This window comes from Macrobrachium nipponense, chromosome 35 (assembly GCF_015104395.2).
Source record: "Macrobrachium nipponense isolate FS-2020 chromosome 35, ASM1510439v2, whole genome shotgun sequence".
Taxonomy (NCBI): domain Eukaryota; kingdom Metazoa; phylum Arthropoda; class Malacostraca; order Decapoda; family Palaemonidae; genus Macrobrachium; species Macrobrachium nipponense.
The window spans coordinates 42840371-42857323 of NC_061096.1; the positions used below are offsets into that span (position 1 = coordinate 42840371).

At 34.7% G+C, this 16953-nt stretch overlaps 1 protein-coding gene across 1 annotated transcript in view; it reads right to left on the reverse strand.

Moving 5' to 3' along the window:
* Nucleotides 1-16612, reverse strand: part of LOC135208686 (homeobox protein CHOX-CAD-like) — a 63386-nt gene extending 46774 nt beyond the window's left edge. The window contains exons 1-2 of the mRNA XM_064241129.1: nucleotides 15413-16612; nucleotides 5151-5189 (exon numbers count right to left, since the gene is read on the reverse strand). Coding sequence (XP_064097199.1) covers nucleotides 5151-5189; nucleotides 15413-16157 — 784 coding nt within the window. The 5' untranslated portion in view covers nucleotides 16158-16612. The remainder of the gene's footprint in view (nucleotides 1-5150; nucleotides 5190-15412) is intronic.
* Nucleotides 16613-16953: the final 341 nt, after the last annotated feature.

Genomic DNA, 16953 nt, shown 5'->3' on the forward strand with positions numbered 1-16953 from the left:
TGTGAAAGGAAAGCTAAACAATACAAAACAAAAATGTCAAAAGCAAGAGACCATCTTTTATATAGTCTAATATCATTGATAATCTTTTATAGACGTACATTCTATTATTACTATTTATAATGTTTCATATAATTCTGTTACTGATAACTACAATGTCATTTAAATACCTTATTGCGTGTAGAGTGATAGATGGAAATTCCTACTCGCCATACACACACAGATTATATATATATATATATATATATATATATAGTATAGATATATATAATATATATATATATATATATATATATATATATATATATATTATATATATATATATATATATATATTATATATATATATATATATATATATATATATATATATATATATATATATATATATATATATATATATATATATATATATATATATATATATATATATTATATATATATATATATATATATATATATATATATATATATATATATTATATATATATATATATATATATATATATATATATATATAGTACAGTCAAGAAACACAACTCCCTCTACATTACGAGTCCAGGAAGCCCCGATACTACAAAGCAGCCAGGAGGAGGAGGGGCCAGAAAAGTGCTCCCAGAGCCCCGAATTTAAGTGCCCATTTGCGATGGCTTACGACCGTTTACTGGGCGAGCTGGTAGTTGCCCGGGCGAATTATAGGCCGCCGGAGGAGACGAAGGACACGCGAAGATATATTTCTAAAGGGCTTTGAAGTCCTTCGTCAGTGAAGGTTATATGCGGTGGTTTTCACTGGGCAGATTTGTGAGAGAGAGAGAGAGAGAGAGAGAGAGAGAGAGAGAGAGAGAGAGAGAGAATGAATTACATGAAATACATATACACGGTGAAACTGAAACACCACTTAAAAAGATATGTACAGACGAGAGAGAGAGAGAGAGAGAGAGAGAGAGAGAGAGAGAGAGAGAGAGAGAGAGAGAGAGAGAGAGAGAGTAAATAGCTTTCAATGGGGAATTGTTGTATCGCTTTTAATATGGATATCCTGTATCGCTGTCAATGGGGAATTTCTGCACCGATCTCAATATGGAATTCCTATATCTCTTTCAATAGAAAATTCCTGTACCGCTTTTAATGGGGAATTCTTGTATCGCTTTCAACAGGGAATTCCTGGATCGCTTTTAATAGAGATGCCCTGTAGCGCGTTCAATAGGGAATCCCTGTATCCCTTTTAATAGGGAATTCCTGTATCGCTCTCAATATTGTTCAGAGATTCAATATAATGTTGGCATATTTGTAAATATATATTTTTCTCTAAAATATAATTATCTTAAATTTTGGTATCATTATCACTGCCATTATCATCTTCATTATTAATATTGCTCTTGCTTTCAGTATATTAAGAAAAAATTATTTTTATTGATCTACTCATACCGTTAAAAAGGACGGTAATATAAGAGAGAGTTGAGATGGCACGTCTACATAAAACGGATATTGCGTCACAGGGTACCTCCATTCTGCATATTCACGGTCTATGGGGACAGTGGTGTTATACACAGGAAAATAAATATGAGAAACACATTATTATTATTATTATTATTATTATTTCACCTACTCTTCTTCTTTAGAAAACCTGTCTCCTGATGGAGCTATCCCCCCATTTCTCTTTAAATAATTTTGGGATGACAGTGCGAGACCCATACCCTTTCTCACGGACATTCAAGATTCTCATGCGATGACGGCCTTCAGCATTCGCCACTGGTCACCCTTTCAAGCCCCGACCAGACCCAAAGTCGCCCAAATCTTAGCGAAATCATTTCTGCTAGAAATTCTGATTAGCACAAGTTGTCTCTCGCACATATGGCAAGTATGGAAGTCTTGCGGTTGGTTGCAATATCAACTGGAAACCCCCCCCCCCCCCAACCTTTCCCCTTCCTCTACCCCCACCTAATCAACCCCTTCTCGGAAAAAAGAAAAAACAACCCTAGAGCTACGAAAACCTCAACGGAGATATGGGTTTGGGGCCACAAAACCACAACTCGAGGGCGCGTGTGGCTTTCCAAGTAGTTGGCAGCCATGCAGAAAACCCCCACTGGAACTTTCTAGGCAAATTTTCGGACGAAAGTACAAAAGGAGGTTTTTTTTTCTTCTTCGTTCCTTTAAACGACAAATGTGGGAAACGAGAATACTTGTTGGAATTATGTTATAAAGATAAGAGTTGTTCACCGTAACACTGAAATTGATACAGAAAGCAAAACATGTTGTAAGAAATCATCATTGTGTTTCACACACAAGCAAAACAAATACACACACACACACACACATATATATATATATATATATATATATATATATATATATATATATATATATTATATATATATATATATATATTTGTTTGTGTGTGAAACACAATGATGATTTCTTACATACGTATACATTATATATAATAAATAAATGTTCACACACATATATAATTATGAAGGTAAGAAACCAACTTGACATCTCTGAATTCCAAAATACCAGATGTATCAAAACCGATATGTTTACAGATTTTAAAATACGGATTGAAAACAATGATTTTATTCCTCATACTATTTACGTAAACATTAGATTTGTGAGAACAAAACATCTATATGCGTATTATTTAAGATACGGAATTTATGGTACCGTTACCTTCCACATGAGTTTAAGGGAAGAGTAATTTAATAAGAATAAATAATAACAAATAACGGTAATGAATCATGCTTATATTACGCAAAATATCTACCTAATAACATGATATTCTAAATATTTATAGTAATTGAAAATGAACGATACCTAAGCTTGTTAAAGAAAACATTTCCCCAAGTACCAGATGTTTGCAAACATATTTAGAGCGCAAGCAATATATCAAAAAATAAATTTAAAACTTTAAAAAATGCACATATATTTGTAGCGCCAGTAACATTGAAAAATAAATTCAAAAATTTTAAAATAAATGCAAATTCAAATTGCCAGGGTATACTTACTTTATGAATTGGTAAAAACAGACTCGCAAAAGACTTTAAACTGTAGGAATCTTTCATCATATTTATGAAAGCTGATCTTGGAAGTGACCTCAGCCCAAGGTCTGCAAGACCTATTCTATACAAGACCAGAACAAACTGGGCAATAGCAATTAGACCAGGACAGTAAAAGGGAATAATTGCTTCGGGGAGAATCCCTAAGAAAATTTTGATGTAAGATAGAAAGTAATATTCACACACACACACACACACACACACATATATATATATATATAATATATATATATATATATATATATATATATGTGCAATTGTAATAGCCACAATGCCTTCTTAACTTCTTGAATCCTTTGCTCTTTTTTTTTTACACGCTTGTCACTACAAAGCCTGAAGATCCAAGTTCAAAGAGCAAAGAATCCAATAAGTTGAAGAGGGCATTGCGGCTATTACAATTGCACATGTATCTGGTAAAAAAAGTGACCAGTAGATTCTATATATATATATATATATATATATATATATATATATATATATATATATATATATATTATATATATATCATCAACACTACCAGACGTACGCAGCAGCACTTGATATGATACTGCTTCCACTTGCTATCAAACACTAATAATGGATACGTATTGAAAATTACATACTAAAAGTGTTTAAGAGCCCATCTCCCGGGTCAAAGGAAGTACCACAAGGCGGAGTCCTTGGACAGATGCTGTTTAATATATACACACTAAATTATCCTTGACTCTGAAAAAAAACATGAAGTAAATTGTAAGTTGTTCGTAGATGATGGACACGCATTGTACCTTGAAGGAATTAAGACCAAAATTGGGAACATAAACAAGAAAGTCGGGGACTGGATGAGGAGGAAAAAATTAACCAGCTAAAGGTGCCAACAGTAAAAAGAGCAAGTAACTTAGACTTGCCAATTAACGGAAATCTAAGCATATCAAAATTAAAAATGAAGTGTAAGTAGGACATACTACCTTAAAAAATGTAGCCTTCATAAAGGAATATCTAAATGAAATATCTCACTGCAAATGGGATAGCAAAACTTATACTACATAACTAGGCAATCACAAATCCAGAGTACTGTTACCGCATGAATGTGTACCTGGTTACTGAAGATGCTGCAGAGTTCAATCACCAAAGCAACCAAAATCAAAAATGAATAAACACGAGAAAGGGTCACCGACAGCTATACTGCGTCTCAATGGCTACCTTTTGCAGTAAGAATTGAATATAAAATATATTTTCTTTATGTATACATTACGGTAACGAAAAAAAATATAAGTAAGCGACTTCTTACAAAACTACGTCACAGAATGCTTAAATCAAGTAAGAATGTGGACAAAAATAGAGCAATGACACCAGGATGCAATAAAATACTAGGAAAAAAAAAGCAGTTTTGGATGCGCCGTTCAACAAGATACCCAACAATAGAAAAGATAAAAAATATCATAATAGACAATTAAGAAACTAAAAACCATCTATTTAAAACGAATGAATAAGCTAGTTAAGTAAATACAAACTGCTACACGACAAAATCCGGACCGACGGGTGGACCAGACGAGGTCCTCCAAAAATAAGTAAAGGAGTTTGAATGAATAATAATCGTGGGCTGGAAAAACCAACGGACATTTTGGTCGACTCGTTTATCATTTTGTTTTTTCTTAAAAAAAAAAACACACCTTTAAAAACGTAACATATGAAAACGGGGCAATCATAGAAACAGAAACCAATAGAAAATAGAAATTAGTTACTGAAAAAGAAACATTACTGTAGGTTCCATGACGCTTTTCCATAAGACCCAACGATGTCTTTGTCGTCGTGACCAAATACAAAAATCCTTCCCTTCGACATTGCAACACACATCCGGGAAGGGGAGGTTGAGCATAATTGCAATGGGGAGGGGGGGGGGGTTCGGGAGGAGGGGGTCAGAGGTCACGCTCCGTATAATTGAAGGGGAGGGGGGGGGGCGAGTTTAGTAGATGGTACTAGATCAATGAAGCACACGGATGTTGGAGAAGGAGGATGTGGTCCTGGAAATTGGGTGTGGGGGAGGGGAGGGGAGGGGATGGGAGGGGAGGGGAGGGGAGGGGATGGGAGGGGAGGGGGCCAATCAAGCATTCAATTTACTGACCTTTCATCGTTAGTCCGTCCAAGTCCAGGTAGGCGCCATCTATAAGTAAGAGAAAAGTGCGGATTCAGTATTCTTCCAGTGGCTGCATGGGGCAAGTAATCTACTACTTCTGTTAATCTAAGGGCAAGGATGAGACATAATACAGTAGTTCCCCCTGCGAAGGTCGTAGCAGCGCTGATGGCGTGACTTCATTTTGAGAGAGAGAGAGAGAGAGAGAGAGAGAGAGAGAGAGAGAGAGAGAGAGAGAATGGTAAAAAGAGTAAAATTAATTTTGAGAGAAAGAGAGAGAGAGACCTGAGTTGTTATGGGTGCTAATGAGGACATACATCGAGTTCGTCATTAACAACCTTTGGTCAGAGCAAAATAATTTAGTGAGAGAGAGAGAGAGAGAAGAGAGAGAGAGAGAGAGAGAGAGAGAGAGAGCTGGTACATGTGCTAATGAGGAGTACATGTAAATTTCGTTATTAAAAATCTCTGGCCAGGGCAAAATTGGGCCGTTACTTCTGTCAACGAACAGAATTTGGAGTTTTGCCAAATCCTTGTTCTGGAATTACAAGTTTAAGTTGTCATATTGAAGTAAATATCAAAATTCAAATACCCGGTATATTTTCCTTATAGATGCATTACATAACTTGGGAATGAACGAGATATGAAGAACCCAATTATCTTAAATTTTCCCTGTATGAATAATTGCGATGATCTTTGGCAAATACGGGAAAGTTTTAATTGAATAACACTATATAATCATACACCTTCCAACTATTTCAAGATCCCCACCTACATACTTAAATTCAAATATTATGAAAGAGAACTGCATTTTAAATCGAACCCAATTTTGAGACAGTCACAGATAAAGAAAAACCTACCTCATGAAGGAAAAAGAATTGGTTAATAGCATTTACAAAATTTATGCCAGGAAAAATTTCCAACCCTACGAAGTGGAAAAAGTTCCTCGCTGGACGAGTCGGTTACGTGCTCGATTACTGATATCAGGGGAATTTATATCTGGTGATAGAACTTCATTTCTCGATGTGGTTCGGATCCCACAATAGGCTGTAGGTCCCGTTGCTAGTAACCAATTGGTTCCTAGCCACGTAAAAATATCTAATCATTCGGGCCAGGTATCAGCTCAATGGTCTGGTAAAACTAAGATATACTTAACTCAAACGAAGGGGGAAATATCTTGTTATTAATATTTACATGATTTTTAAAAAATATTTCGAAACTTCCCTCAATCAAAGACGCTTTCGGACACATTCAAAATCCCCGTCAGTCTCCAGACGAATTTATGGCTTGAGAATATCGAACAGACATGACGTTTCAGTTTCACAGCAGCGAGCAACAAACAAGGGGCAATTTTTTTATGTTGACATATTGCGGACGAGAAATTTCCTTCGTCAACTGACCAAAACGACTCTTGAAATATAGATCACATCTTTTTTTTCTTTTTCTTTTTTTTGTGATATTCGGCTCCCCCCTTTTTTCTTTATTTTTTAACCTCACCAGGGAACGAAATGTTCTCACTTGGTGAACATCTGGTGCAAAGCCACAAATGCCCAACAGGTGTACATCAAGGCAGACTTTTGGGTGCCACAAAGATGGAACTAGGTATATATGAATGTACATATATACATACATACATACACACACACACACACACATATATATATATATATATATATATATATATATTATATATATATATATATATATATAGTATATATATATATATATATATATATATATATATATATATATATATACGTATATATATATATATATATATATATATATATATATAATATATATACGTATATATATATATATATATATATATATATATATATATATATATATATATATATACGTATACATATATATCATATGATATATATATATATATATATATATATATAAAGGGCTAAATTTCAATTAACAGAAATTGCAATACTGTTAGCACATGAAACAAAAACCAACTGCAATTACAAGGTGAGGCATTACCTACATTTCAGATGAATAATAATAATGACGATGATATTGAACTAAACATATAACATCCTTTCAATGAAAGACTTGTCGTTTCAATGCACAATTTCAATAACTAAACACACAGCAAATCCTTGCAATGAAAGGTGCGTACCTTCATTCTGCAGTTTGAATAAATAAATGTCTCTATTCAAAATCCTCGAATCCACACGGCTTTCAAATCCCTTGATGTTTATTGACAAGCCTGCGTCAACGAACATACATTCGTCATTTATGAAATTAAACAGCTGATCAAACTAGGATGATAAACGGCCCATAAAAGCACCACACTGGCGACGGGTCTTCGGGAATTATCATTACATCACGTAATGAAACTCATACCTACCTCTCTTTCTCTCTTTCTTTGAAAGGACACCTTTCAGCCAACGTGAGCCAGAAAAACAAGGATAAGTGATGGTTTCATATAAAAAAAAATCAGCCAAAACAATACATGAATGGGATTGACAACTCGAAATGAAAAAAAAGAGATATGTTGGGAGCAGTATAATAATAATAATAATAATAACAACAACAACAACAACAACAACAACAATAATACGTCTGTTTGTCCAAATAATCTTTGTGATAATTGGAAATGGGAAACGTGGAGTTGAAGGCAATAATAATAATAATAATAATAATAATAATAATAAATAATAATACAGTAGAGTGCATGCAACTTCGCAGGAAGAGAACATTGAACGCTGAAATAGTTTCGGGAGTTCGCATATATATATATATATATATATATATATATATAATATATATATATATATATATATATATATATATATATATATATATATATATATATTAAAACAAACCATAGAAACATTACCGATAACTCATCGCTTACTTAAAGAACAAAGACAAAAGTAAAATGTAAAATCATTAGAATGAACTTAATTATGCATTCTCAATAGCTATGGCTTTTAACTTTATCCTAATGAGCTCACTCATTACATCTATACTGAAAAAAAGCTAATTAAGAAAAACACTCAATATCGCCGCAGAAAAATATGAAATTCGATCTTCGAGTCTCACGCGAAAATAAATTCAGCCTCGGAGAAAACACGAAAGTAAACTGAAATTTAATCTTTGGTAAATTATACTTCAAATAAATCACATCAAATAAATTATAAATAATATTGTTATCAATATAAATGCTGTTCTTTGACAAAAAAACTGCCCCGACCTTTGAATGAGCAATGTAATTTTAATCAACATTATAAAATAAAAAGAAATTTATGCCCGAATGCAATTCTCTTCTGTATATTAATTTATGATTTTCTGGTAGGCAATATTATTAAATTATAATAAAACTGACATCCAAAAGCTTTTACCAAAGTACTAAGATATATATATAGTATATATATATATAAATATATATATATATATATATATATATATATAGCATATATATGGCAAACAATAACGTTGAATTAACCGCAGAATGTTCATCTTACAAACTAATGAAAAATAAAAATAAAAAAAATGGTAAAACAATTAGAACGGAAAATTTAACAAAAGAAATAGTATACATATATATACATACATAAATGGTTGGTGACGACATGAGCATTTCACTTTCGACAATCACATAACATATCTCAAAATAATTAAAACAATTAATAAAACGAAGGGCTAACTAACGATTAACCTCCCAGCCCCGTCCTCCAAGTCGCCGCATCTCACAGCTTGGGGATTTCCACTTAGTTATGTACGGTAGCGGAGCGGTCGTTTGAATGACTTACGTTAGGTAATGCCTATGATTGCCTCAGACAAAATGGCTGGCGTTATTCTATTATTGGCTACACACACACACACACACTCACAATGTCTTAGTAAAAACGAAAGCACCTGGATTTCTGCCTATCATTTACGTGTGATATTCGCTTATTTATTATATATATAGAGACACCCACACACACATACATATACATCACAAACAATAAAATAATAAGTTATTGGAATAACTTCCCGATACAATATCGTGAAAAATCAGTAAAATATCATTTCACATATATATGGACATATAATGAAAACAACTCTTACGAGACATAACTATCCTGTTTAGTTCCAACTCTAACAATGTTGCATATACAGTAACCCAACCAGGATACAATACCATATAGCTATCTTGCAAGGATCTTGCAAGGACAATTGGCTTAAGCATGACACAGTTAAAAGGAATATCATTGAATCTTGTTTCATCAAATTGAATAAGGCAAGTGTTCTAAATTTAAGTCTTGGTGTACTTAACTCGATGCCTTCATAATGAAAAAATGTTACAGATAAATAAAAGCAACAAAACTAATATATTAAGTTTTATACATGTTTTTGGACTTTGTATGGCTAGCTTCCTGTACCTTATGGTTAAATCTATATTCAAGTTTGTGACCGTGTGATATCCGATAATCCTGGATTATCTCTTTGAATTTTACCCTTCTGACAATTAACCATCTGGTATTCCTAATCCTTTTGTTTTCCTGGTAACTTTCTTTCCAACTGTATTTCATGCGTTCCTTGACGATGTCTTCATAAAGACGAAAGCACTATGATTTCTGCCCATCATTTTCCTGTGGTATCCGCTTATTTAATGAAGTCAGCGTTCATCTACTATATATATATATTATATATATATATATATATATATATATATATATATATATATATATATATATATTATATATATAAATATAAATAAATCGTCAAATATAACGTAAGTCAACGTGATTCATTAACATCACTGGAAAAATACATACACTAAAATAACCACAAACAGATCATTCTAAGCACAAAACATATTACAAACAAAAGCGATGACAAAGAGACGAAAAAAAATTCGGAAATGAAAATTCTCCACCGCATTTACTGACGAAAAGAACCGGAAATAACAAAGGCCGCTCGGAGAACGTGCGCTTCTTACCTCAGTGTCACGGCGCCGGTCGGAGGATAATTCGTCGCATGATCGCCGTGGCTCCAACTGGAGGATAATTACCGATTATTTTTAAGCGTCGGAAAATCGGAGGCCATCGACGTCAATCTTTGCTCTCAAATCTAAATGAAGTAAAGTATTTATGTTTTTATATACGTAATTTCGCTGGTGATCTTGTACCGCTGGGGTATTTTGAAAAGTTTTTTGGCAAATTCGCTAAAGATAATTTTTTTTACCGTTTTTACTATTTTCTTCTTCTTTTTGGTAATTTCCCTAATGACTTTGTACCCTTTTCAGTAATTTTGCCGGGCATTTCGTACCGTTTTTTTTGTGGGGGGGGGGGGGGGGGGGGGGGGTGATTTCGCTAACGATTTTGTACATTTTTTTACTAATTTCGCTGGGGTATTTTGTACCGTTTTTTGGTAATTTCGCTAATGATTTTGTACCTTTTTTTTTTTTTTTTTTATTAATTTCGCTGTGGTATTTCGTACCGTTTTTTGGTAATTTCGTCAGTGATTTTGTACCGCTTTTACTAATCTTGCTGGACATTTCGTACCGTCTTTGCTATTTACGCTAACGTTTTTTTCTTTTTTTCTTCTTTTTTGCTTATGTCGCTAGTGTACTTTGAATTTGAATTTTTTTTTTTATGCTAATGTCGCTAGTGTATTTTGTACAGCCTCTGTTGCATGCACCTACGAACATGGTTAAAAGCTGATATAAATGGAATTATTAACAAAAACAAAACTATCACGGCTAAACCCGACTAAATACTATTCACTTCTGACAAACAGTCCAACCAAAACGTATTAACCTCTCAATTTAATCTTCTGTTTACCAATAATTTGCATACGTCTTCTACTATAATTCTCATCTGGGAAGCATAATCCCATTTCACTTCGGATGTCGAAAAGATACCCATGAATAAGGACATATATAGAAGTTGATTGGTCGTTACCGAAACTGCAATACAGTCTGTTTATACCGTTTGAGTGAGCTATGCAATAATAATAATAATAATAATAATAATGAAAAAAATCCACAGTTATGCAAATGTACATATATTTAAATTTAAAACTCCAAGGATAGCCTTCGGGAATCTGTTAGGTTCTCGAAAGCTATCCTTGGAGTTTTAAATTTAAATATATGTACATTTACATAAATGTGGGGTTGTTTCCCCATTTGAAGACTCGCGCTACTATGAAGATTTTTTTATAATAATAATAATAATAATAATAATAATATAATAACAATATTGAAACAGTGAATCCCTGTAAGGAGGCTATAATATCGACCATTAAAAGCCACAGTAGTGTTAAAAATATCTAATAGGCACATTTTGAACTCTGTGCCTAAATAATTTCAACAAAACTGTAGCTTTTAATTCTCAATAACAATAATAATAATAATTATTATTATAATTATAAATCAAAACATAATAGATCTTTATCGCAATTACAACGCAGAGCTCGTTAATACCATTCAAGCGAGCCATCCATTAATAACAATAATAATAATAATAATAATAATAATAATAATTACATGCTTCATTTCAGCTCAGGAGCACATACACAGACTAAAAAAGTTCCCACCGTATTAGCGACCATCTACATCTTAACGCATGACGTAAGCTTCACCGAACGATGACGCAGACCGTCCAAAAATTCAAAGGACCGGAAGCCGTTATCAAAATCACCGACTTTGCCGCTATCTTTGAATCGGAGATAAAATGGCGAGAAAATAGGCAACAATTACCAATGAGCGCCAACGTCCTGGATTGCAGTCTTAATATTCTATTAATATTATTATTATTCAGAAGATGAACTCTATTCAAATGGAACTAGCCAACAGGGTTTACTGAACTGAAATTCAAGCTTCCAAAATATATGGTGCCCATTAAGAAGCAGCTAAGACCCATTACAAAATAACAGCCGTTGGATAGTTATTTACAATGAGCAACTCGTAAAATTCTCTTCAGTGAAGGTTAATACCTACCTTCATTTTATACTGGGAGCAGTTTTCGATTAAGTTTATCGAAAGGAAAAACACAGAGGGAAGAAGCGGAATGAGAGAGAGAGAGAGAGAGAGAGAAACCAAATGTTTTAGCTTCTACATTATGTATAATAATTAAGATTGACCTTTCTTGGCTGTGTGTGTGTGTGTGTGTGAGAGAGAGAGAGAGAGAGAGAGAGAGAAAACATAACTGGAGACAAATACTATTCAGTAGAATATTCAAACCGTTCCACCTAAATAATTACAAAATGTATCGCTTCAATCTGTCCTTGAGACGATAATGAGAGAAGATATTCTAAATCGAAATCAGTCACCAAATGAGATCCTGGGCGCTTTCTGAGAAAGGGTTTTGACACTCAAATGATGCGTGATGCGATAGTGCTATTACAGGAATGTTATTTATCAAGACGATGACAATGATTTAAGAAGCGGTGACAGAGACATAAAAAAGTTGATGGCAATATAGATAAATACTGTAAGGAGTGATGCGGCAATAAAAAGTAATACAGTAGTGCAAATAATGAGTTATATTAGCAACACTGAAGAATAAAGATAGTGACAAGGAAGGACGTAATATATCAAAATATTAAATAGTACCAACAAGAAATCTTACAAAAAGATAGTGACAAGGAATATGTAATATATCAAAATATTAAAAGGCACCAACAAGAAATCTTACAAAAAAAGCGACAATGAATACTTTATCAGAATATTTAAAAACACCAACGGGTAATATTAAAAAAAAGACAATGACAAGAATACTGTAATATATCAACATATTAAAAAGCACCAACAGGAAATATATAAAAAAAAATTGACAATGAATACTGTAATATATAAAAATTAAAAATCACCAACAAAAAATATTTCAAAAAAAGACAGTGACAAGGAATATGTGTAATATATGAAAATATTAAAAAACATCAAAGTAATATTAAGATCATGACAAAGCGTACTTATAACTCATCACAACGGCGACGAAATAAACAATTATTATCACAAAATACTGGAATAGGAAAATTGTTAGAGCCGTATATCTTTCTCTCAATTCATTTAATAATTTAATAATAATCAAGTAATCTGACTTGATAATGTCCAACTTCAGGATTCTCTTTGAAAACCCTCATTAACTTTAAAAATTCATGCGATATCCAAGGCCTGTCTGAGCCGTAGTCATCGGATGTAACTAAATTTTAAATTCGCAATTCGCAGATCTCAAGTAGTACTCAAACTCAAAAACATCGCTACAATAATAATAATAATAATAATAATAACAATGAAATAAGGTAACCCTGTAACGAGAACTGTTGCTTTTAAGGCTCAATAATAATAATAATAACAATAATAATAAAAATAAACAGGATATTTCAAGTAGCATCACAACTGAAATTCATTGTTATGACAGTAATACGCCTACATCAAATAATAAAATATACATAGCGCCAAGCGGAAAAAAATATTTTATGGCACGATGCAATTTCAGTATTTAGGTTTATATAAAACTCTAAAGATAAACGCAGATAAAAAAGGTCTAAGTTACATAGCTTCCCATCAGTACACGTAAAATACTATAGCATTAACTTGGGTAATAACTTTTATGTACATCGAAATCTTTTAAATCAATGGAGTTATCTGATTACACTCTCTAATAACGAAACTACTAGAAAAATTCTATTCAAAATTGAGCCTGAATCATATTTTGAATATAACATCGCATTATATACATTTATAACCTGTTTTCTTTGACTTCCTTCGACGATATAGTTTCTCTATAAACCTATTTTCTTTGACTTCATTTATACTGCCTAATACATTCGACGATATAGCTTCTCTATAAACCTACTTTCTATGACTTCCTTTATACTGACTAATAATTCAACGATATAGTTTCTTTATAACTTTGACTTCCTTTGTACTGACTAATACATTCCACGATATAGCTTCTTTATAAACCTAATTTCCATGACTCCCTTTATACTGAAATTCGACGATACAGCTTATTTATAAATCTATTTTCTTTTACTTTCTTAGTACTTACTAATATATTCGACGATACAGCTTCTTTATAAAAGCTTATTTTAAATCGACTGTCCACACTGTTCCATTGATAAGCGACAGCATTGCACAGACAAGGCTTATAAAATTATACAATTAAAAGTTACAAGAAAATACGCTCAAGTCCTGGAAGCAAAACCAGAACACACAAAAAATCACTAAAAATATTACAGAAAATAAATCTTCATTAATACCCGTTTTTGCGACGGAAAATATAACGAGAGATCGACAAAACGGAGGAGATTCGAAAGTTCACTTTTAGACCAATATAAATTAAAGGAGGGAAATGTACATACCGAAAAGAATTGAACGGCGATTTTAGTGTGTGTGTATATATATATATATATATATATATATCATATATATATAATCATATATATATATATAAATATATATATATATATATATATATATATATATATATAAATATATATATATATATATAATATATATAGTATATTATATATAAATATAAATATATATATATATATATATATATATATATAACTATATATATATAAGATATATATATATATATATATATATATATATATATATATATATATATATATACACTCGTCAAATGTAGAACAAACGACTTACAAATGGTTGTTGAAGTAACTAAGAATGCCTTAGGCAAAGTGCCTCGGTAGAGAAAAAAACCGTACAGCTAGTTATAAATAAATAAATAAATAAAGAAAGATTGTTATTTCCGAATAGCTTAAACAGAGCTATTTTAGGTAAAATACCTAGAAGAGAGTTAAATGCTGTTAAATATTTACAACAGGAGGCACAAGAAACCGACTTTCACTAGAGACCTAGATTCCTTACGTCCTTAAATAGCAAACAGGCTGGCTATTAGGAATTTGTATTTCCTACCTTCCAAAGAATTCAGACAACTCGTATATTAGCAATGGATTGATAGTGATATATGGAAAATTCCGCAATTTAAAATATCAGTATAAAATAACGTTCCGAAGAGCGAAGGGGTGCGGTAATACCCGCAACAATGCGTGCAAGCTTCAATATAAATAATTTACCATAGAATATTACAAAAAAAATTAATGGAAAAAATAAATTTTTTTAAACATCGGAGCGTTTTATAACTACAAAATACTCACGACCCAAGACCACCTATTCTTCTAGAAGTCGCCGTTATCTGTACGTCTTTCTATTCATACAATATTAAATTATTTTTAACAGAGGGGAAAAAATAACAAAAACCTCCACTGACCGTTGTTGGGCTGGGCTTGATAGGAGGGCTTTTTCATCCACTCGTAAGGCGACCGAACCTGCTGTGGTCTCGGAGGCGGCCCCTGAGCCGTGGGGGGAGACGCTGCGTCCCCCGCGCCGTCTCCGAGTCCCAGAATACTTTCGTGCGGCGACTGCGCCCCCCCGCCGCCTCCGGAAAGACCTCCTCCTCCTCCGTCGGTCACGTAATCTGGAGGGCCTCCGCCTACTGAAGGCAGTTTAGGGAAGTGGGAAAAGGGGGAGCCGGGCCCCGCCTGGACTGTTGCCCCGGGGGCGCAGGGCGAAGGGGTATGCGGTGGCTGTTGGAGCTGGGGTCCCGAGGCCGTCACCGACAGCGAGGGCGGGAGGGGCGAGGCTCCGCCGGCGCCGTTCTGGTGGATGGAGGCGCTCCAGTCGTCGTATCCGGGAGAACGCTGCTGCTGGCAGTGGGCAGCTGCAGCCGCGGCAGCCGAGTGGTGCGGAGGCGGCATGTAAACGGCCGCCGGGTTGTGCCAGGCGCCTCCCTGAAGTCCGTCTCCGAACTGTCCCGTCATGAAGGGCTGGAAGTTGTAGTTCGAGTCCAGAGGTCCATACTGGTGGGGGTGGTGGTGGTGGTGGGAGGACTGTTGGGGGTAGTAGCCGAAATACCCGGGATGGCTCTGCTGGGCCACCACCGAGTGGGGCGGCCGGTTGGCCGTCGGGAACATGGCGGCGTCTGTCGAGGATGAAGACCCGTCCACCAGAACCATGATACACTCAGGAGGGCGACCCGCCCATCACCACCTTTTTGCAAAACCAACGCACACGCGCAAGCACGCACTTCGGAACACTTCAAAAACACAAGCTCACAGAATCTCTCTCGTCCGAGATCCCACTACTTGAGATGGTGAGTTTTGCAATGGCCGAGTTGCAACTTGAAGACCTCGAGGATTATTAACTGGGGGAGGAGGGGGCTGGGGTTCCTCCTGAAGGAATCCAGAAGTCTTGAAGAGGTTCTGTATTGTCTAGGGACTTCTCTCATCAAACCAAACTCGCAAGAAATACTATATAACTGAATAGATCACACTTATCATTGACATAGGTACCGCGGGACACCTTCGGCGGCGAGTACCCTTCGATACTGAACCTGAAACGCAGAAGCCAAGGGACCGGGAATCCACTCTTACTCTTCCCCTGCGTTAGAGACAATGGCGGTCGGCCCTCTGGTTTGCCTCGCATTTGAGATTGCCCCTAAGCCCCGCCCACTGTCACACTGACCCCGCCCTTCGTCAAGATCTGGCCAACCGGGAGGCGAGTTTGCCACAGCATCCGGCCAATAGGAATCCTTTCCATTCGCTACGACAAAAACATTGGGCGAGTGGAAGAAGAAGAAGAAGAGTCTTCCTTGCAAGAAAGCGTTCTGTTAAATCTTGTAGGTAAAGGATTTCGATAATAGCGTCCCTGGGGTTGATATTTCTCTCGGAAATACCTTTTCTTCCCCGGAAAATATTTTGGTTACCCCGCGTTAAAATAATTGGCGTGGAAAATGGATGCGGCTTGGCGGCA